Source organism: Protopterus annectens, chromosome 6.part1 (assembly GCF_019279795.1).
Source record: "Protopterus annectens isolate FY-2018-M chromosome 6.part1, PAN1.0, whole genome shotgun sequence".
In the NCBI taxonomy this organism is placed as follows: domain Eukaryota; kingdom Metazoa; phylum Chordata; order Ceratodontiformes; family Protopteridae; genus Protopterus; species Protopterus annectens.
The window spans coordinates 417,907,304-417,930,209 of NC_056738.1; the positions used below are offsets into that span (position 1 = coordinate 417,907,304).

Sequence of the window (22,906 nt, forward strand, 5' to 3'; positions counted from 1 at the left end):
CGGGAGCATTTTTTAGCTAGAAGAGTCTCGGAGCTTCATGCACTCTGCAGCTCGATCCTTATCTTTTGTTTCATAAGGATAGGGTATCCCACGGACCAATCCATCCTTCTTACCCAAAGTAGCCTCTCAGGCAAACCTAAATCAAAACATTGACCTTTCTGTGTTTTTTCCTAACTATTCTAACAGGTCTGAACAAAAATTACATTGGCTAGATGTTCATCGACAATTGAGGTATTATTTGGATAGGACCAAACAGACCAGAAAGGCTGACCAACTGTTTGTTTCTTATGCAGAAGGCAGAAAGGGCCTTCAGTTTCGAAAGTATCACTCCAGATGGCTTACATCCTTGATTTCTTTTGTGTATGAGATTAGGCATCAAAAGTTACCAAACAAACCTAAGGCTCATTCAACTAGAGCTTTGGCTACTTCTATAGCTTTCCAAGACAGGCTGCCTATTGATACGATTTGTGTGGCAGCTACATGGGCTACTCCTCACACTTTCATTTCTCATTATAAGTTGGACTTAGCTTCTAGACACAGAGCTAATTTTGGTTCCACTGTACTCAAGAGTCTGTTCCGATAGGCCATCCGGGACAAGGTGCTAGGACGGTCCCATCCAGCAAGAATGAAGGCGAGATGGACAACTTAACATATAGAAGTTATGTTCTTACCATAACGCTCCATGTTAGTTGTCTTCTTCTCGCCTTCTTTCTTGCGTCCCACGCTCCTTCCCCCTAGCCTGGACAGACCTAGAGGAGTTTGATTGTGACCTTTTCTTCCTACCATCTCTATTTATATATATGTATATACTGTACTATGTATATATTCCTTCATCAGGTTTTAGGTCACCTTCCTTCTGCCATTTTATAGAGGTGGGTTTCCCCCTTTCCAGTGTTTCTGGTTTTCTTCCTGGCTGGGCCTAGCTTACAAACGAGATCTGAGGTATTACCGCCTAGCATTGTGGGATATAAGGGGAGCCTCAAGCCGGTGGAACCAACTCGAAGCTTTTTAGAGTGGCGAATGGAGCCGAGGATCGCCCGAACCCATCCAGCAAGAAAGAAGGCGAAGAAGACAACTAACATGGAACGTTATGGTAAGAACATAACTTATTTTCGGCTATAATTTGAAATACTGAAATTGGATTTCAGTATTTCGGGATTACATAGTGGACCCATATTTTATATATATATATATATATATATATAAATATATATATATATATATATATATATATATATATATATATATATATAAAATCTGTCAACCTTTGTTGTCAAAGTATTAATTTTTATGTACATCACTCACTGAGACTGCTTTATAATACAAAGAGATTACTTTATCACACCACTCCATGATTCCAAACACTAAACAGAAACCAGTTTCCTTCCTTCTTGTCAAAGAAAAAAAAACAAACATCCTTAGTTCCATAACAAATACCCTCAGTTCCATCCCTTTTTTGCTATGTAGCTAATGTTGATATACACATGGGCTTTTTTTTCCAGGTATAACTGCAAAGTACATAACTCATGCTACAGCAGAAGCACATCTTTGCATCACCATTGCCATGACAATCTAAAATGCCCATATTTTACATAGACCATAGAGCAGAAAACGGGTGCTGTGTCCTCACCAGAGATTCCCAACGGCCTTTCATCCCTATTTACTTCATGTTGAACATGAAACAAGAACTACCTCACAGCAAACCACTTTCAGTCACTGTGCCAGCCAGTACCATTTACTTTCAACACCATGGTATGCAGTACAAGATACAAATAAATTTGAAAGGCTCTAAAGTCAGTTTTTACCACATTTACTCGTTCATTCATTTTTTTTGCAATGCATACCCCAAGGGAATATCCCAGCAAGTCTCATAGACACACTATTACTCTCAAATCTCAGAAGCATTCCTAACCCTTTCCTATATATCAAAACATGCATTTTGGGCCTCACCATACAAAATGTATATGCTGCACTGTACAGAAGCAATATAAAGAATACATACACATTTGAAATAAGTTAGATTTAGCTTAGTACAACATTCTTTTACTAATGATTTGCAATCACATATACAATCAATGACTATTAACTTTCTGCATTTATCCTGGATCCCTACAAACAGAACAGTTGAATGTTTAAATTTACAACACATTCAGACATTAATCAGCTGCCTTTGAAACAGGCCTGGGCCTTTCCCAGGCAGGAAAACCTTGCCATTTGAGAAACAATGACATAGAAAGCATTTTCCAGGTACAAGACATCTGTCTAGTTTTGCCAAGACTTTAATTCACATTTGACAGCTAAATTCCTTCTCTCCTATCTTCTGCTTTCCTCACGAGTTATGTAACAGTCATCAAATGTACATAAAATTAACCACAAGCATCCAACAAGTTCATACTCTGCAGGTTAATATATGCCGATTATCACACTATCACACTTGTATTCAGCTTACCTTTATAAATGATTGCTTTAGGCCCATTTTTTTTCTCCAGACCCCTCACCTGACCTTCAAGAACCACCTCTGGGTCACTCCACTGATTTTTCTGTCCACAGGGAGCCCTACAAGCCATTCATTTCCTTTATATGGCGGGAGTACTCATAGTAGTGCTGTCATTCATGGTGGGGGGGGGGTCTACTTTAATCATACTTCTCCAAGTATGCCTAGTTGCCACTTTTGGGGTTTGGCATACAATGCATGTTGCACGGAACCATTATTCACTCACACAAGTGACAACTCTACAAATGCCACTACCCAAAAAAAAAAAAAATCTGTTGACTTTCTTGCCTTCATCAAGAATCTTTCATGCAGTGTACTTTCCAAGGCAAGTGCCCCTTCCCTTCTATCCATGAGGACAAAAATGGACTCAGCCTCTTCATTTCTCTTCTGCCCCCACCCCCAGTCAGCTCATTTAACTCTTGGGCAGCTAATGAATCACAGGTCATCTGAGTCAAACTCAGGGCTACATCCCCCTCCCATACATGGAGCTAACTGTACTTCATCCACATTTTTTTTTAGTGTTCAGTCCACTTATTTTTTACTAATCATGATCATATTTATTTGCACTAGATTGTGGCCATCTTCAATAGTTATATTTTTAACTCTTTGCATTAATACACATGCAGATACAGCTCTTTCTCCTCTTGCTGCTTTGCCTTCAGGTTAGACTGTTATGACATTGACTTTGTTCAACTTGAGATGCAGAACAGGTTGAGCATACCTCTCGAGGGACCTAAAGGGAAAGAAAAGGAAGACATTAAAGTACAAATACGCATTCACTAATTGAAAAAACTGCACTGCAAAACTACAATGCAATGATTATTATTCCCAATGACAACATGATATCTCTTCCTTTATACGAGAATAGAAATAACTTATGTACAGGCAAGACAATTTCATACATGCACATATGTAGCAAAAAAATTCAGAGTGCCCGTTCCAAACTCTGCTCTCTGTCATGGTGCTATGTCATTTTCTAGTAATGGTTTATTCGGTTCTAATGACTATTGTAATACATCACTGTCACTTCAATTATGCTGTGGAAACATATCTGCAAAGAATCATGTGTGAAATTAATTGCATTTCTTCAATAAATGCCAAATTTCACATTTCATCAAAACAGCAATCCTACAATTTCTAACTTTTTTTTTCCTAAACTTCAACATTATAAAAACAAATCCAGGAAAATACAGCCCACAGAAAACAGGATTCTCATCCATGTGAATCAGAGTCCTTCTCTAACCTTATTCAGTAAGGGTAATCTGGAACATAAATTCACAGGTTCATAGGAGGTTACTATGCTAATAGCGTTAGAGCCCTTACAAGCCTAGTCATATTTATCCAGAGTTGTCCCAATTGTCAGCTGTTAGGTGAGTGAAGTTTGCAGAGGTAAGGGTCTATGGTACTAATACTGACTTCCTCTGTCCAGGAGGAACATGGGCACCACCCCAGGATTGAATTTGCAGTCACACATCCATTCATCTGTTTCACATGAATTGGAAGCTTGTTCCAGAGATGTGGCAGTCTCTGGGAGATGCATCTTTCTCTCCAGCATGACCTATTCATGTCAGAGGCTAGATTAAGATCCCAGGTGCAAGTGACCCTCCTGAAGTTTGATTTACAAATGTGTAGCATTTCCATCAGGGACGGGTCATTGACTGCCCTGTAAACTAGGCGCACGTCATCCCTTAGCAACCTGTAGGTGAGAGAATACAGTGACGGGACTTAGTCTTTTTGTGTAAGACTTGTTTTGTGTACCCTGTAATTTCTTGGTGAGAAGCCTCTGTGGTCTAGCCAATTGTTTCAGGTATCTGGTGAGGTACAAGCAAAAGGGAGCATTGTACACAATTACTGGTTAGATGAGGGCCGAGTATAATAAATTAGAACATCCTTAGATCTAGATGTGATGCCTTTATGCATAACATGTGCCACATAGGATTTTCTTACTACTGTAGGTAGGTGGTGGTCAAAGTTTATGTTGCTATCAACCTGAATACCCAAATCTCATGCCACTGGGTCTACATTGGGGGGGGGGGGGGGTACTGTCTATAATGTAGTTAGCAGGGATGTCAGCTTTCCCAAAGGCAATAGTAATGCATCTTTTTGCATTTAGCTTTAATCTGTGGCTTTGAAATATATTGTTTTTCTGCATTAACTCTGTCTGCAGTAAATTAACATACTTGGGGGACTCAATGACTGCTCCCAATTTGCAATAATCAGCGAACTCTGTCAGCCACAGGCCGTCCAAGTTTACCCAAACTTCTGACAAATAAATTCTGAACAGGAAGGGGCCTAGCACAGAACCCTGTGGTAAGCCACTGGTGACTGGTCTTTTGCTAGAGGTGAAGTCACCACTTTGACAGCATGTGTCCTTCTAGTGAGCCAATTTATACAAGCACCAGTGGACAGGAAACTGAAAATTCATCCCTGGTCTGTCACCCATGTCTTTAATGGACAGAGGCAGCCTGCAAATGCTTGACCACACATGCCCTAGCTTACATATACTCCCTAAAGTAACCTCTAGGATACCAAAACTTGTTGGATACATTTGGGATGCATGGCTAGAGTTACAAAGGCCCCTGTGGTCATTATCGAAGTGTATACCTAGGAACCTATAAATACGAAATATACTACAAAAAAGCTTCTGATAAGCAATTAGTGTTTATTTTATTTGATTTACTTTTATTTATATTTGTTTACTGGGGTAGTACACTGATAAAAAATGATCATTTGCAGACACAGCCCCAGTAAAAATCTTTGGAGAAGAGGAACTCACAATTAAAAAAATTTGATGCAGATGAGAAATTTATACAAGCAGTAGTTACAGCACTGAAGAAAAAAGTACAATGAGTAAAGTACTTCCAATAGTGTGGCCATAACAATCTGTCAAGTAATAAACTTTGTTACAAGAAACAATTTGTATAAAACAGGAAGAGTGAGAATGCCTGTAGGTTCTGAGAAAGTGTTTAGGTGATGTGGCCAGCAGTGAAGCAAGAATCTTCAGATTAGAAGCTATTCTTTTTGATTTAAGCTCTGGAGAAGGTAGACAGTTCCTTAAGCTTTGAGAAGGCGAATGCCCAGAACTTTGGTGAAAGAATGGTCATTGCAATGTAATTTAGCTTGGGGTGTTTACAGAAGGAGTTAAAGAGTGGTATCTGAGGTTCTAAGGTGCGTTTTTTGACTGTAGTTTGGAGATGAGAAGCAGGAAGGATAACAGTTTACGATAAGCACATTTCAAACCTACCACAACCAGCAGTTCTTTTATTGAAACACAAATCATTCAAGAAAATATGATTTTAAAAAGAAAAAGGTACGGATTGATTTCCCTAAAACTATTTAATTAAAAGTAAGGCCTTTTTAATCTGAATTTTTTTTAGAAGTGTAAATGCTTGGGTGCATGAAACATGGTTCCTCTTCCAGTATCCTTCTCTTGTTTTCCCTTCATTAAATACCATTCTCCTGCCAATTTTTTAATGCAGTTTGAGTTACATGTCCTAGAAGTATGCCCCTGTTATTTTGACTATAAGTCACACTGCTTTATAAAAAAGTGTCTGGCAATTAAATTAAACAACCTGTTAACATACCACTAAACTATTTATCCTGTCTTCTTGAATGTGGTTTGAGATGTGACCCTCCCCAAAAAACAATGCACTTCATGGAAACTAGAAAAACACAGTTATCTGAAACAGGGAGAGGAAGAATGCAAACCTGTGGTGTTGACTCTGTATTAGTAAATCCACTGTGGCAGGCTTGCATGTCAAAGTACTAAACTAACATTTTTTGAGAACGTAAACCTAGTATACTTGTTAGCCTATAAAGAAGGAAAAGCCAATGCAAAAGTGTGGCAATAAGATGTTCAATACATCAATGTCACTCTGGTTCATGTAGAACTCTAACTGGATCCATTATAAACACAAAAAAATCTTCCAGTTTTTACTGCCATGATATAAGGGAAGCTCTGTGTGTTGGGAGACCACCTGCCATGGGCAGAGAAATCATTTCCACCTTTACAGAGCCACATGAGTGCCAGAAGCATTTACTGCAGAAGTTTAAACAATAAAGACCAAGTGAATGTTCAAATTGTGCAAACTTAGCAGGTGATCATAAGTTCAGATGTTTTTAGTTAGCAGTAAAGGAGCACATCCATATTATGCAAATGTCAGCAACTTGTTACTACCAGTAAAATATGTAGACAAAGTCTTGTATATAGAGGTATTCAAACATAATTATCCCTCAAACCATCCATCCATGCACCTCTGCATTTTATGATAACCAGGTACATATATGGGCTACTTCACAGATGTCTTGCAGCCAATACCTGAGCCATGAAGTAACAAGAAAAAACAATTACTATGCTACAGAGAGAAGAGTGAACTATTCATATGGAGATACATAAATAGCTACATTAGATAATGTCAGAGGTACAATAAAAGTGCGCCGCTTCACGTGACAAGGTTATGGTAAAAGATCCATACAATTTTGCAATCAACTGCATAGGCACTGTAAAGGGTAGCAATGTTAATGGTAGCATGTCTGCAGTACTGTTCAAATGCAGGCAGCTTCACTTGTGATGGTCCTTGACTTTGGACTTGAACTTTTCCGCTGCCTCCTGTCATCTCATCTCTAGTGGTAACCAATTCCAGTTGAAGGGGTCAAGTTTGAAAAGGCCATCTCCCTTACTGAAGTACCAAATTGGAGGGTTGACAGGGATAATCCTGAGGAGTCACTAATACTTAAGTGAGCAGTTTTGATGTCCAGTTTGAAGTTTAGACCTTAGAGATGGGCAGTAGGTTTCATTTAGGACATTAAAAAGAAGTGTAGCTATGTAATTTGCAGGGAGCCAGTTGGCGCCAGTTAGGAGGCTGCAGTGAGGAATACTAGAATCTGCAAGAAACACAGTCTGCAAATATTTTCTGCAGTCTGCAGTTTATGGGTATTAGAACAGGAATGTGTGGTCAGACAAGGGTGCCCCATACTCCAATCTGTGTACAAGCACATTCTTGGCTACAAAATAAGCAAAAGGAGAGAGAAGATGGACAATTCTGTACCATTACTTAAACTGACCCAGTGTGCGGGGTAAAAGATAAGACTGGATCAAAAGTTAAGTCAAGGTGTCTTTGCTCAGAAACATTTGAGGTGGCACTGACACTAGCATTTACTATTAATAATGGGAGTACTCCATGCAGCCCCTGCCTAGCACCAAAGACCACTGTGTTTGATTCAGTTGGATTGACCACAAGTCTGCTTGTGTAGGCCCAATTACAGGGTGCAATAAAGCTAGTTTGAACTTAACATTAGAAATCTGGAATATCTGTGCTAGATTCAAGCAATAAGAAGCCAACAGCATACGTAATTAGTGTGAGATTGTGGAATGAATCCATCCATCCACCCACTCACCCACCCACAACCCCTTTTCCCATTTTTTGCACATGGGGTGGAGGTGTTGCTTCAACAGTGACAATCATCTAAAGCCAAGGTTTTCACCACCAGGTGGCTAGCCCTGTAGCAGGAGATTGGGAAAATCATTTGTTAAATCATAGCCCTAGGATACAGTCCTGCGGAATACTATAATTAAATATACCAGGTTCTGATAGCCTACTGTGGTGGTACACATGAGAGGTTCTGTTTTTAAGCCACTGCAATGTGTTACTGCCAAAGTTAAGTTTCACCACATTTCCGAAATAACACATGGTTTACCATTTCAAAAAATCTGGTCATGTCAATAAAAAGACTCCCAGGAAGGAAGCTATCATTTGTATTATTGAAAATGGGAGTCTGTAGCTGTGTACAGGGCAAGCATGGTACTGAAATCAACATGAACTCCATGTTGTTTAATTCAGAGAAGGATGTAGTGATTTATGTGATTAAAGAGCTATTTGTAAATTATTTTTTCAAAGATCACTGTAATAGGGCACACATTGGGAATGGGTCAACAGTTTTTGTAGTCCTCAAGAACAGAGACTTTGGAGAGTGGGATTTTAGCTGCATGCTTGAATGAGTCAGAGAAAATGTAAAGGATAGAAATAAATTGAATGTGTGAGAGGTTTGGCTTTGTAGGTAGACGTCGTTTTGATGAAGGATGGATGAAGTCTACAGAATCTTGATCCTTACCGTAGTGTTAAGGCTGTTTAGTGACTGACTGACTTGTCATATGTCTAAAATGTAACATGGTAGTAATAGCAGCTAGGGGGTAGAGTTGCGATTCAGAAGTTCAGATATGTCATTATAAGTAGGACACAAGGCTCATAAAGGTTTTTGTTTGTTTGTGTCTTTTGGCTTTTCCCGGTTAGGGGTCGCTACAGCGGAACTCCAGTCCACTAATGATTGGCAGTTGATTTTTTTTTTTTTTTTTTTACATACCGGCTTGCCAGGCCTGAAGCACAACCTTCAACGAAGGTACGCCCATTCACACATGTCTCCATGCAGAAGACGCTCTAGCTGAGAATCGAACCGGACAGCGTCTTACTGTGAGGCGACAACGCTATCGCAGCACCACCACCGCGGAACAAGGCTCTTAAAGGTATTGAGAAGAAATGTTTTAACATTGGTTGGCTGGCAAAGTTATTATGGTTGACTGTAATGGTAGATGGTATTTACTAATTAAATAAATGTAGAGCAATATTCATAAAACATGCCTGTAAATGAGCAGCCCCCTCTGCTCAGTCTGGCAGTTACTCTGCTATAATGCACTTCAAAGTCATGCATAGTTATCTTGATTCCAAATCCCATTAAAGCTCCATAACTCCTCTCACTGAGTCACCTAGCACACAGGGTGAGTAGCTGCAAGATGTTGTTCCACTGAGTAGACTGTAGCTGCATTTGCCTTTCTCCCCCCACCTTTTCCACCCTCTCTACTGTCCCTCTTGCCTTCTCCTCTCTAATCACATTCTTCTCCTCCTTTACTTGAGTAGCCAATCCACTATCGTATCCAACTCTCACCATTTCCTCCTCTTAAAAGATCTGCCTTTCTCCTACAGATCCCACATCATCTGTCACTCAAAGATTTTTGAGCATGACAGCTGACCCACATCCTGAGCACTTCAGAAACAGCTCTCAACTCCTCTTCGTATCCAACCTACAATGCTTCTTTCATGCTGGTCCATCTGTGTATCCCCCACTCTTCCTCTTTTATTATTATTTTTTATTAACCTGGGCATATAATTTTAATATCACATATCTATTTCATGTATTATCCCTTCCCTGCTAGTCTACATCCTGTTAGCAAACTACCACCCTCCCACATATGTTATCACCTGTGACAGATATGTTAATTTTCCCTGTTAAATGAGACACTGTAGATAATGGTAAAATTGACACTATGCGTATCTGGTTTGTTCCATACTTTATCATTCCTCTTGAGCCCATACATTACAAACTGAAATAATTATTCTTTCAAAAGTTTTCTTTTTAGTCTTCTTTCCACAAATCCTAGTAGTTTGCTTATATCTCTCTCTCTCCCCCTCTTTTCACATTAATCTCTATGTTGCCATCTGCACTTTCTATGCTCTTCTTTTTCCTAACTTAATGTGTCTGATAAAACAGGTAAGGGACCCTCCAACTGAATGTCAGGCAGTGCACATGCTGCCTCACTGACCGCAGTGCACATACTGCATCACTGACCGCAGTGCACATACTGCATCACTGACCGCAGTGCACATACTGCATCACTGACCGCAGTGCACATATTGCATCACTGACCGCAGTGCACATACTGCATCACTGACTGCAGTGCACATGTTGAGGAACTGACCTTACATGATTACACTTTGAAAGGCCAGTTATCAGGATAACTGTAAAGTTCTGTACCTCAACATCAGTACTACAAAGGCTAGTACAGTAATCCAGCCAATTAAAGATTGCTGCATGGCTGCTGTAACATTGTCTAAAGTCAGACGGTGTTTTTCTGAGTGTCATTTTTTGAAACATGGTGCTCTCACCACTGCCTTTTAGTGCCAGCTATTCAATTAGCATGAATGAGTAGGACTGGTGTGGCCCTCCTTGAAAAGACAGGCAAGGTGGAAATGGCCTTGCTGTTCAGTTGCCTTGTAACTCCTATGATACTATAATCGCTCCAAGGTCATTGATACCTCAGACAAAATCCAGCCTACTGCCAACTGTGGAATATTACAATGCTAAAACAAGGACCTAAACCAACCCGATAGGAGCAAAAAAGCTGCAACTGCACGCCTTGCAACTTGGTTCATTTAGTAAGCTTAGCTGAATGGGTGTAAGGGGCAGATACAAGATCTGCCATTGACGGATGAGGGTGGGAGGCAGGGAAAAGGTTCAACACTCTGTACCAACTGCTGTATAGGAGAGACTTGGTGGAGAACAAATTGTATAAAAGAGTTGCAATAAATGTTCTTGCAATTAAGCACTCCACAGAACTACAGCTTGATACAGGTGTGTGTGTGTGTGTGTGTGTGTGTGTGTGTGCATGTGTGCATGTGGGAATTTAAGCACACCACCCACACAGACACACATATGCACTAAGTTTGTTTTTCAGACCCCATTATGACAGCATATTCATTGGTGACCACAAGTGAGGGAGTTGTACACTCACTCCCTGATCTCCACCAAATGACAGCTACAATCAATCCATAGCCCTCAATGACCTCAACTGGTGTACTTGGTCACTGAGAAAGAGAAGGGAATGAACTGGCCACCACTAATTTTAAGGAAAAAGTCATGCCTACTTATTCTAATAATTAGTTACTTTACATAATCCACTTCAGCTCAGCAGTCTCTTTCATTTATACCGTTGATGTAGGCTAGTAGTGGATGTGACGGTCATAGAAACAAAAGAAAAAAATGTTGAAAAACAGTAGCACTCTTAAAACAAGCATACTGAAGCTGCATTCAGATAGACAAGTTATTAATGCTGTTGTCAGCCAATCTATTCCAACAGCACTTATTTTTTCAGCTCTGGTATCAACTAAGTTTAAAGCAGTATATTGGGAAGAACTCCAAAATGGACTGTAAAATACTAATTAAGAGCAACAGGCCACCTAAATACTCTTCCATAAAGTCTTATCAAAAATAAAATCCATGTACTGTCAGCCCAAAAGTTCACCAAAATGTTTTCCAAACATGCCTGATTATAGAATCAGGAAAAAATATTCACACAGTCATGCACAAGCCATATGAAAATGCCAGCAAAGTCAGTAATGCAATGTTTCATCTCCGTGATGAGTATTTCATTACAGCCACTGAATTGGCTGTAGAATGCATTTTGTAACACTAAAATAAAAGCAAATTTTCTGCAATGAAAAATGCCTGCTTAGTACTTTCACAGAATTTTCCTTAACCTTAAGATGTGTACTAAATGAACTCGATTGCCAGAAAACAATAGCAAATTACATAGTAAAAACGTTCCTTGCAATGAAGCAACATTGGACAACGTCCATAACTATTCCTTTATTCTTGAAAAGGAACGAGGAGTGCCCTCAAACTGCCCACTAAGTGACGTGCATCAACTGTGACCGCATCTACTCTGCTCCTTTCCCATTAGTTTAAAATAAACATTCAGCAAATAACTTTGTACATTTCTACCATATATGAATTGCATACCTCATAAATGGCATAGCCAATGGTTTCCATGTCCTGTCCCAAACGTCTTTGTTTACGACGATCTTTCTGCATTAGAGCAACTAGAAGGCTGCACCCTTTTTCGCCTTGGTTCTGATCATCAATTTCATTTAGTCGAACTTTAAACTGTGGGTTGATCCAGAAAGTAGCTGTAACAGGAGGAATGAATCACATACATCATCACAGGAAAACACACAGCAGTACTTCAGCTGAACTTTAGTGATGATGCAATATTTAGCCTTTCAATAAGCACCATCTGCAAAACAGTGTTAAAGCATCTGCTTATATCTTTGAACCATAAAGCACATTTTTTGTCATTTTTAAATGAGGTTAAATCCAACAATTGTTTGGTTCTCATTATAGTATTTAGATGCAAGAAAAGCACACACAATATGTGGCATATAGCTTGCATAACAGTACACAAAGTACAACAGGAGTATATGACATATTACAAAGTAAAAGCACAAGGATCCAAAGAAAAAGTCATTTTGACACCTCGCTAATTCTGTGCTCTTACAGATTTAGGATGCAACATTCATAGCTGTTTATTCCAAGAATTTATTCACTTTGCCTAATCCATTTCTGTTGAACTCAACGACCTTTTTTGTTTCGTTGTTCATACAAATTTGGTGTTTACTCACCACCCCCATCTTTTCTGAATGCTGGTTGCAAAGAATCTCCACCTTTTTCATGAAACAAGGTTAGTTAGTACTTAAAATTCCATACTCCATTATTAGATACTCTTTATTTTTCAGGATACCCTCTTCTGCTGCAACCTGCATTCCCACACTTGTTTTAAACCGGATACACTGAAAGAGGTTTTGTTTTTCCCTCAGCACACCAACACTTTCTGAATTTCAACACCTACTGAGTTTATCAAGTGTGCTACTACTACAGGTTTAATTATATCTTCTCTGTATAAACTAAGATGCCCATCTCTGTACTGCTCCCCTCATGTAACAGTTTACACAATATCTATTAACCTACTTGCCACACACCTCTTCAGAGGCATAGCTTGGCTGAGGCAATAACGGAAGCCTCCTCAGATGCAAAGTATCAGGGGGCACGACCTTCAGCACAAGCATTTAATGTCTATAATGAATTTGCTGACGTTATAACTTGCAGAATCTTGAGAAGTGTGATGGGACTCCAAAAATGGCCTCTGTGGAGTTCCATAGTATTGAAAATAGATACACACGTCTTTTTAAAAAACGTGGACTCCTAAGAAATGGGGATACATGTCAAGTGATCAATGGGTCTTTCACAGAGTACTGAATGTTTGAAAGAAAATCAGTAATACAAATTTTGATTAGCCTCAGAAGTTGCAACTACCCAAGAACATAAAATATACGTACTCCAAGGTCACACAACTGTGGAGAAAAATAAAACTCCACTATCAGCAAAAGTTATTTCAGTCCTTTTCATTTGATTGTTCACCATGTGATAAAAGTGCCATCATTTGAATGATAGACAACATCATCTTTTCGGCTGTTCCCGTTAGGGGTCGCCACAGTGGATCATCTGTTTCCATTTCTTCTTGTCCTCTGCATCTTGCTCTGTCACACCAACCACCTGCATGTCCTCTCTCACCACATCCACAAACCTTATCTTAGAGCTTCCTCTTTTCCTGTTACCTGGTAGCTTCATCCTTAGCATCTTTTTCCCCAATATACTCAGCATCCCTCATCAGCACATGTCCAAACCAAAGTAATCTTGCCTCTCTGTCTGTCTCCAAACCTTCCAACCTGGGCCGACGCTCTAATATACTTATTCCTAATGCTGTCCACCCTCGTCACACCCGGTGCAAATCCTAACATCTTCTGCCACATACAGCTCTAACCCCTGCCTTTTTGTCAATACCACAGTCTCCAACCCATATAACATAGCTGGTCTCGCTACCCTCTTGGAGACCTTCCCTTTCACTCTTATTGGTACTAGTCAGTCACAAATCACTACTGACACTCTTCTCCACCCACTCCATCCTGCCTGTACTCTCTTTCTTTACCTCTCTTCCACACTCACCATTACTCTGAACGACTGGTCCCAAGTATTTAAACTCATCCACCTTCGCCACCTCTACTCCCTGCATCCTCACCATTCCTCTATCCTCCCTCTCATTCACACACATATATTCTGTCTTAGTCCTGCTGACCTTCATTCCTCTTCTCTCTAGAGCATGTCTCCATCTCTCCAGGGTTTCCTCCACCTGTTCCCTACTCTCACTACAGATCATGTCATCGGCAAACATCATAGTCCACGGGGACTCCTGTCCAAGCTCGTCTGTTAACCTGTCCATCACCATTGCAAGTAAGAAACAGCTCAGAGCTGATCCTTGATGTAATCCCACCTCCACCTTAAACGCATCAGTCACTCCCACTGCAGACCTCACCACTGTCACATATCCAATGTCACTACCCACGTACATATCCTGTACCACTCAAATACTTCTCTGACGCTCCCAACTTCGTCATACAATACCACAACTCCTCTCTAGGCACCCTGTCATATGCTTTCTCCAAGTCTACAAAAACACAATGCAACTCCTGAACTTCTCTGTACTTCTCCATCAACAATCTCAGAACAAACATCACATTTGTAGTGCTCTTTCCTGGCATGAAACCATACTGCTGATCACTAATCATCACGTCCTTTCTTAACCTAGCTTCCACTACTCTTTCCCATAACTTCATGCTATGACTGATCACTTTAAGCCCTCTGCAGTTACTACAGCTCTGCACATCACCCTTATTCTTAAAAAAAACAGTACCAAAACACTTTCTCCATTCCTCAGGCATCCTCTCACTTTCCAAAATTTCATTAAACAATCTGGTTAAAAACTTCACAGCCATTTCAGCTAAACACCTACATGCTTCCCACAGGCATGTCATCTAGACCAACAGCCTTTCCATTCTTCATCCTCTTCATAGCTATCCTTCCTTCCTTGCTAATCCATTGCACTTCATGATTCACTATCCCCACATCATCCAACCTTCTCTCCCTCTCATTCTCTTCATTCATCAACCCCTCAAAGTACTCTTTCATTCTGTTCAACACACTCTCCTCGCTTGTGAGTATGTTTCCCTCATTATCCGTTATCACCTTTACCTGCTGCACATCTTTCCTAGCTCTGTCCCTCTGTCTAGCCAATTGGTACAGGTCCTTTTCTCCTTCCTTAGTGTCCAACCTTTCATACAACTCTTTATATGCCTTATCCTTAATCACCTCTCTCTGCCATGCACCTCATTGCCTTATACTCCTGTCTACTTTCTTCATCTCTCTGACAATCCCACTTCTTTGCCAACCTCCTTCTCTGTATACTCTCCTGTACTTCCTCATTCCAACACCAGGTCTCCTTGTCTTCCTTCCTCTGTCCAGATGTCATACCAAGCACCTTTGTAGCTATCTCCCTTACTAGCTCTGCTGTAGTTACCCAGCTATTTGGTAACTCTTCACTGCCACCCAGTGCCTGTCTCAACTCTTCCCTGAACTCCACCTCACAATTGCCCTTTTTTAATTTCCACCATTTGATCCTTGGTGCTGCCCTCACACTCCTCCTCCTTCTTGATCACCAACGTCATCTTGCAAACCACCATCCTATGGCTGCCTAACTACACTTTCCCAGGTTACCATTTTACAGTCTCCAATCTCCTTCAAACTGGCCCTCCCACATAAAATATAATCCACCTGTGTGCATCTTCCTCCACTCTTGTATGTCACCCTATGATCCTCCCTCTTGTTAAAATACGTATTCACCACAGCCATGTCCATCCTTTTCATAAAATCCACTACCATCTGACCTTCTGCATTTCTTTGTTTAACACCATACCTACCCATCACTTCCTCATCCCCTCTGTTCCCTTCACCAATATGCCCACTGAAATCTGCTCCAATCACCACTCTCTCACCCTTGGGTACCGTCATCACCACTTCATCCAGCTCACCCCAAAATTTTTCTCTTTCATCCATCGGACACCCAACTTGTGGAGCATATGCACTAACAACATTCAACATTACATCATCACTTTCCAGCTTTATAAACATCACTCTACCCGACACTCTTTTCACCTCCAAAACACTCTTAGCATACTGTTCCTTCAGGATAAGTCCTACGCCATTTCTCCTCCCATCCACACCATAACACAATTTGAACCCACCTCCGATACACCAAGCCTTACTCCCCTTCCACCTGATCTCTTGCACACACAATATACCAACTGTTCTGTCCATCATATCGGCTAGCTCTCTCCCTATACCAGTCATACTACCAATATTCAAAGTTCTGACCCTCACTACCACAGTCCTAGCCTTTCTCCTCTCTTCCTGCCTTCGGCCATGCCCTCACCCTCCTCTCCTCCTTCGGCCAACAGTAGCCCAATTTCTGCCAGCACCCTGTTGGCTAACAGCACTGGTGGCGGTTATTGTTAACCTGGGCCTCGACCGATCCGGTATGTATATATTTACTGGTGTCCGCATGAATGATTTGGCCAAGTTTTATGCCGGATGCCCTTCCTGACACAACCCTCCCATTTATCCGGCCTTGGGACTGGCACAAAGAAATGCACTGGCTTGTGCATCTCCAGTGGCTGGGTTTTTGAATGACAGACATCCAGGTGCAAAACCTTCCCCAACCTTTATAATTAATTACAGCAAATGTATAGATCTCAGATATCCAAACCAGTTGCTCTCCATCACAGACCACATCAATTACTATAGAAATTTTGCCTTACAAAGACTGGCTCTTCAACAATGTCTGGGCAAACCTCTCTTCCTGTGTCTGGATAAAAAAAACAAGTGGGATAAAGACTTTTTCTACTATGCAACATAAAAGAAGCAAGGCTGGCAAACTCAATGCATTGAAACTGAAAACAGTATATTCTACAAAGATTACATTTTCACTCTCTAAAAGATACTAAAGTAGTTGGAAAATGTACATTTTGTTGTACTGAAAAAAAGGAAAGTAGCTTCCTTCTCCAAAACATTCATGTACAATCTCCAAAATGGTCTTCAATAACAGACTCAGGGGTGTAAAGTGTGTGCTACTATAAACTATAGCACTCACTACTGACTCATCTCTTAATAACTTCTAGCTACAGACTGCTACACTTTGCTATGTTATGTTTTGTTAGACTCACATGGTCAACATGCATAAATATGATATTATACACATTAAGGAAGGTGTCACAATTGTAACTGTCTCAAAAAGTAAACGTTCTTATCCCCACTTCTGACAGACCTTCCTAAAATATACTTAAAACCTTAATTCTGCTAGTTATCAACCACAGTTCATTATATTTTTAATCTTTCCCTCTAGCGGATACGTTAATAATGTGCATGTTTCTTTCTGTAAGCTTCATTTTCCCATGAAACGACTTTCAATTAGCTCAGTGTTTTTAATTTTCATATAAGCTATTCTACGAATCTAATTTATTGTGCAAGGATGGTACATACCTCCAATGTGTCTGAATACTGTGTTTAATCCCCACGATTAGCTCAGTAAGCAACACTGCATTTTCGTTTTACAGTTCATCTGTGAAAATCAGAATCCCTAGTCCTACATGATTTTACAATTCAGAGTAGACTTGGTATATCTTTGCTCTGAACCTACAAAACTAAATTTAACTCTCAAGATGCCAACAATGTTCTTGCTAAACTTAACAAGGAACTTTCAGCCCTGATCAAATCAACCAAAGCCAGATACAAGGTAAGAATAGCCACCAAGGTGAAGGATAACCAAAATGCCACCTTTAGCTATGCCAGAAATCTAAGACACAATGCTCAGCACTAAGACCACCTAACATTAAAGAATATCACATACTCAGAATCAGAAAACATAGCAAATCTATGGAGTGGACACATTTAGTTCAAACACCCCCACTTACATTCCCAGATCACATGCCTGCATCTACACCCCCTCACATACCTGCATCTACACCCCCACATATTTCCTCATGAACAAGTCCTCAAGATGCTATCTAAGATAAGAACACTACTTATATGGGGTTGGATAATACACTGGTCTGCCTACTAATCAGTCTGAAACATGACCTACCAGACAACCTACAGAGGTTATTCAATATCAGCCTCCAAAAAGACTTTGTGACAGATAAATGGAGGACAGCAACAGTCATCCACTTGAACAAAGGTAGGGAATCAATAAACCCAGGTAATCATAGACATGTAAGCCTGAAGAGCCTCATCTATAAGGCTACGGAAAGGATCATTATGAAGTTGATGTACAAGGACAAAGCTAACCTACAAACTCTCTACCCAAACTAGTTTGGATTGTTCAAGGGCAGATCCTGCCTGCTTAAGTCGGTCAGCTTCTTTGAGCAGGTAAATGAAGGAATGGGTAAGGGCAAATCAGTATTCACTGCATATCTAGACCTCACAAAGCCATTCAACACTCGCGTATTGCAGATAAATTCACCTAACTAAATGTAAATCCATATGTAACTTCCTGGCCAGCAAACTGGTTCACAAGCAGAACCAAGAAATTAGGGTAGATGGCTCTAGCTCCTCTAATAAAATTGTTACTAGTAGAGTACCCTAGAGTTAATTCTGAGGGTCACTCCCGTCTTGCATTTACTTCTTGGACATCAAAACAAAGGCTTATGGCTGACCAAGTCTACAGATGATGATGCCATTACAAACTCCACAGAAGATACAAAAATCCTCCAAGAAGGCCTTTTCCAAACAAGTAGACTGTGTCAAAACCATGAATTAAAACTAAACACTAAGAAATGTATAGTTGTATCCTTTGGCAAGTACAACTTCCTTTGTAACTATTAGATCCACACACCCCTTGAAGTTGATCCTGTAATCAAAGACCTGGGAATATTTGTCAACAATGAACCACCCTTTAATCACTATGCATCCAATACTGTAAGGAAGTCCTTCATCACACGGCTTAAGGTATGGCATCCAGGTCCATGGATGTAACCATTCACTGTACTCTGCTCTCATCAGGCCAGTTATTGAATATAATAACCCATTTGGTATATACCTGTCCAAATACTTACTGGTTTGACTACAATGCTATCTCACTAAAAAAATCAAGAACCTGAATCACAAACACCATGCAAACCATCTCAAAGCCTTATGCCATCTTGTCAGTATTATACAGGCTTCTAAAAGACAACCACTGCCTCATGTATATACTCTTAGCAGACCCTGTCCTATGAGACCTATTACACATTCACAAGTCCAATGGTGACATGAACACCAGCTCAAGGGATCTCAACCTCTTCTGCTACATAAATAGAACACATAGGGATAGGTAAGTATTACTGCGGTGGTGGTGCTGAGGTAGCATTGTCGCCTCAGAGTAAGACGCTGTCCGGTTCGATTCTCAGCTAGAGCGTCTTCTGCTTGAGACATGCGTGAATGGGCGTACCTTCGTTGAAGGTTGTGCGTCAGGCCTGGCAAGCTGGTATGTAAAAATCAACTGCCAATCATTAACGGACCGGAGTTCTGCTGTGGCGACCCCTAACCGGGAAAAGCCGAAAGACGCAAGCAAGCAAGGGATAGGTAAGTTTTACAGACAACATCTCTTCTATGGAATAGTCTTTCACTCCATATAAAGTGAAGTACTTTTCTTACTCTATTCAAATGTAACTTGAATGAATGGATAGGAACCCTCAAATTTATTCCCAGTTTAACACTATTGTCCCTCATGGACAGGGGCAACAAATAAATGTCCCAACAATATCTTTATTCTGCCCACCTTCAGGTTATTTGCATTTAAAATACAAGGAATAAAAGCTGCCACGGGAATGTAAGACTAGGCTTCTTAAGACCCTCACAGATGAATAGCCTAGCAAGTATCTATGAACCTATTTAAAACATCTTGCTTTTTCTAAGTCTTCGGATTTGCAAAGGGATATACACAGAGGATCATGCTTAAATGCTGTTAAAAATAATTGCATTTCTCACTGCCTATAAAATAATGACTGGAGGGATTAACACCTTGCTTTTTGGCTCCTTCAGTTCGTTAAAATGGTCATGGATAACTGATAGCAGCTAAATGCAATACTTTGATATGCAAAATTTACTCTGTTGTAACAACGTGCAAGTGTCAATATGGATGCATAAAAATGAAACAGTGTTACCTTAAAAGACTGTTGCTTTCACCTTTACCAGGAAGCAGAAAATTCTGACAAAAGGTCAACTGTATGCAGTTTGTTTTAGCTGAAGGTAAGTCAAGTTAGGTACAATGCTGCATGCTATGGAAAGCTGTTACTGTTGTTAGGACACAGTGTCCCAGTCACAAAACTGTTTTAGTAGTACTGATTAAATGGTGCAACTACTGAACTATAAAATAATTTAGAAAGGAGGATATGTTTATTCAGCTGGGCTCTCTGATCTGTATGTCTCACATTTTGTAACTTTAGGCTAAACAGAGAGATCCTAAGAACCATTTGCTCCTTCCCCCTAACCCTCCTTCAAGTCAGGGAGTATTTGTCAGGGCTTTTCTGTTGGTGATATCTTAAGATGTCTTCAGTTTTAACTTGGTAAATACAGAGTACATTAGTTGTGTGCTGACATTTTTATTCATGACGACAATTTGTGACATTTGTATGCACTGGCTGCTGCTCCTTAGTACCAACATTTACCTGTTGTCAAGAAGGGAAACAACTGCTGACCTCCATTACCATTACTGACGGCTTTACTTTAATTTCACAGAAGGAGTTTGCTAATGTTTCCATATGTAGTAGAAACTTAAAGCGCATTACATGAGTATACAGGCATGTGCTTTCGCTATATGATTTCACACTGAAATGAAATACTGATTCCATTTTTGTCATTTATATCATTGTGTTAAGGCTGTTTTTTAGTTCGAGTCATGACTGAAAATGGTCCTTGAACCAGCTGACTTGCTCAGTTAATAAAAACAAACAAAAAATGTAAATATATCAGTGTTTAGAGGTAGGCAACATATGGGATTGTAGGTAACAGAAAGAAGTACATTTATTTTCTTTTCCTCTTTTTCTGATGGGGGTTGTGGATGAGGTCTCTTTCGTGCTTTTCTGGTCCTTTGGAATGTACACTAACATCTATAGATCACACTTTTAGTGTAACTCTCTGCTAACCATCTCTTGCCGATCTGTGGCAAAACAAGTGAAAAAGCTCCCCTCCCTCCTGGGTTCTCACTATAGCAGCAACATTTCATTTTTTGCATTTCTGCCTTATGAAAGAATCTTCATTTGCACCCGCAATCACTAATCAGAGTTAAGCATGTACTAGAATAACCAAATATTACGCAAGAGCATCTAATTAACTACTGTCAGGGATACAACATTAAGAAAGTACAGTTTTGTACCTACCATAAATGTAGATGTCCGATAGGAATGCATCTGCAGTCCTTACAAATGGGTTGTCCTGTCGTCAGGCAGCCCTTCGGTCGGCCGGATTCCAAAGTCTGGGTCTGGCCTCGGCTGGTGTCGCACTTCACCCGACGTCATAGCTGCAGTTATTCGGGTATAAAGGCATCAGCCGACGCCATTTTCCTCAGTGTTTCTTGCCCCAGATGCCAGGTGCCCTCTAGGAAGGCTAAATTTGGATAAATGCAAATGATTCCAAATAGTAGAAAGTAAACAAAAAATAGGCATGTATGTACATATAGACAAACAAATACACCATAATAGATTCCCCCAGCTAGCTACAAGATGGGCAAATACCCTAGGAGTACCACAGAGGGGAAGGAGGGTGGGTAATCCTGACTGCAGATGCATTCCTATCTGACATCTACATTTATGGTAGGTACAAAACTGTACTATGTCCTTCAAGGATGCATCTGCAGTCCTTACAAATGGGTAGAATACCATAGCCAAACTGGGGGAGGAGGAGAAATAAAATTATGGTGTAGTTAAGATCCCTTGCAAAACAGCAGTGGCAAAACCTGCTCGGGATCTGGAGTATAAAGGTAAATTATAATGCTTGGCAAATGTATGCACGGAGCTCCAAGTAGCAGCCTCTAAAATGTCTTTGGTAGCCACTCCTCGTAGAAAAGCTGTGGTAGTGGCTGTAGCCCTTGTAGAGTGAGGTCTGATGTTTTCTGGAGTCTTCTTTCCATGGTAGGAGTAACAAAATCTAATGCAATTTCCTATCCACTTAGAGATTGTCTGTTTTGAAATTGCTTTTCCTTCCATTCCTGTTGCATATGCTACCAGTAGCTGGTCAGTTTTCCTATTGCCCTTGGTCCTGTCCAGGTAGTAGCATAATTGTCTATGCACATCCAAGGTATGCAACAGCCTTTCTCCCCTGTTCTGTGGGTTGGGGAAGAATGTAGGTAGGTGGATAGCCTGATTCAAAGATACTCTGGAGACCACCTTAGGCATAAAAGTAGGATTAGTTCTCATGGATACTCTATCTTGATGGAAGATCAGGAAGGGCTGTACTGCCATTAGTGCCTGTAGCTCAGATACCCTTCTTGCTGAAGTGATTGCCAACAGGAAAGCAGTTTTCCATGATAAGTACTGTAATTCTGCTGTTGCTGCTGGTTCGAAAGGAGGAAGTGTCAATTTTTCTAGCACAAAGTTCAAGTCCCATGATGGCAATGGTGGCTTCCTAGGCGGTTTTACGTTTTTAATTCCTCTCAGAAACTGCCTGAGCAGAGGATGTGAGAAGACTGGAGGATCCAAGTCGTATTCTGCTGAAATAGCTGATGCATGAATCTTGATGGAAGAATAGGACAGGCCTTTGTGGAAGAGCTCTGCCAAGTATTCCAGGATGTTGGCTATGTTTACCAGTGACACATTTTCTCCTTTTGCAGTACTCCAAATGAAATATCTTTTCCATTTTGCTGAATAATTTTTTCTTGTTGAG

At 40.4% G+C, this 22,906-nt stretch overlaps 1 protein-coding gene across 1 annotated transcript in view; it reads right to left on the reverse strand.

The window, feature by feature from the left end:
• The window catches only part of CAPN1 (calpain 1), a gene marked incomplete in the record, with an annotated part of 860,468 nt that overhangs the window by 297,381 nt on the left and 540,181 nt on the right, over positions 1-22,906 (reverse strand). The window contains 2 exon segments of the mRNA XM_044075847.1: positions 3,216-3,227; positions 12,065-12,231. Of these exon segments, the coding sequence (XP_043931782.1) occupies positions 3,216-3,227; positions 12,065-12,231 (179 nt within the window).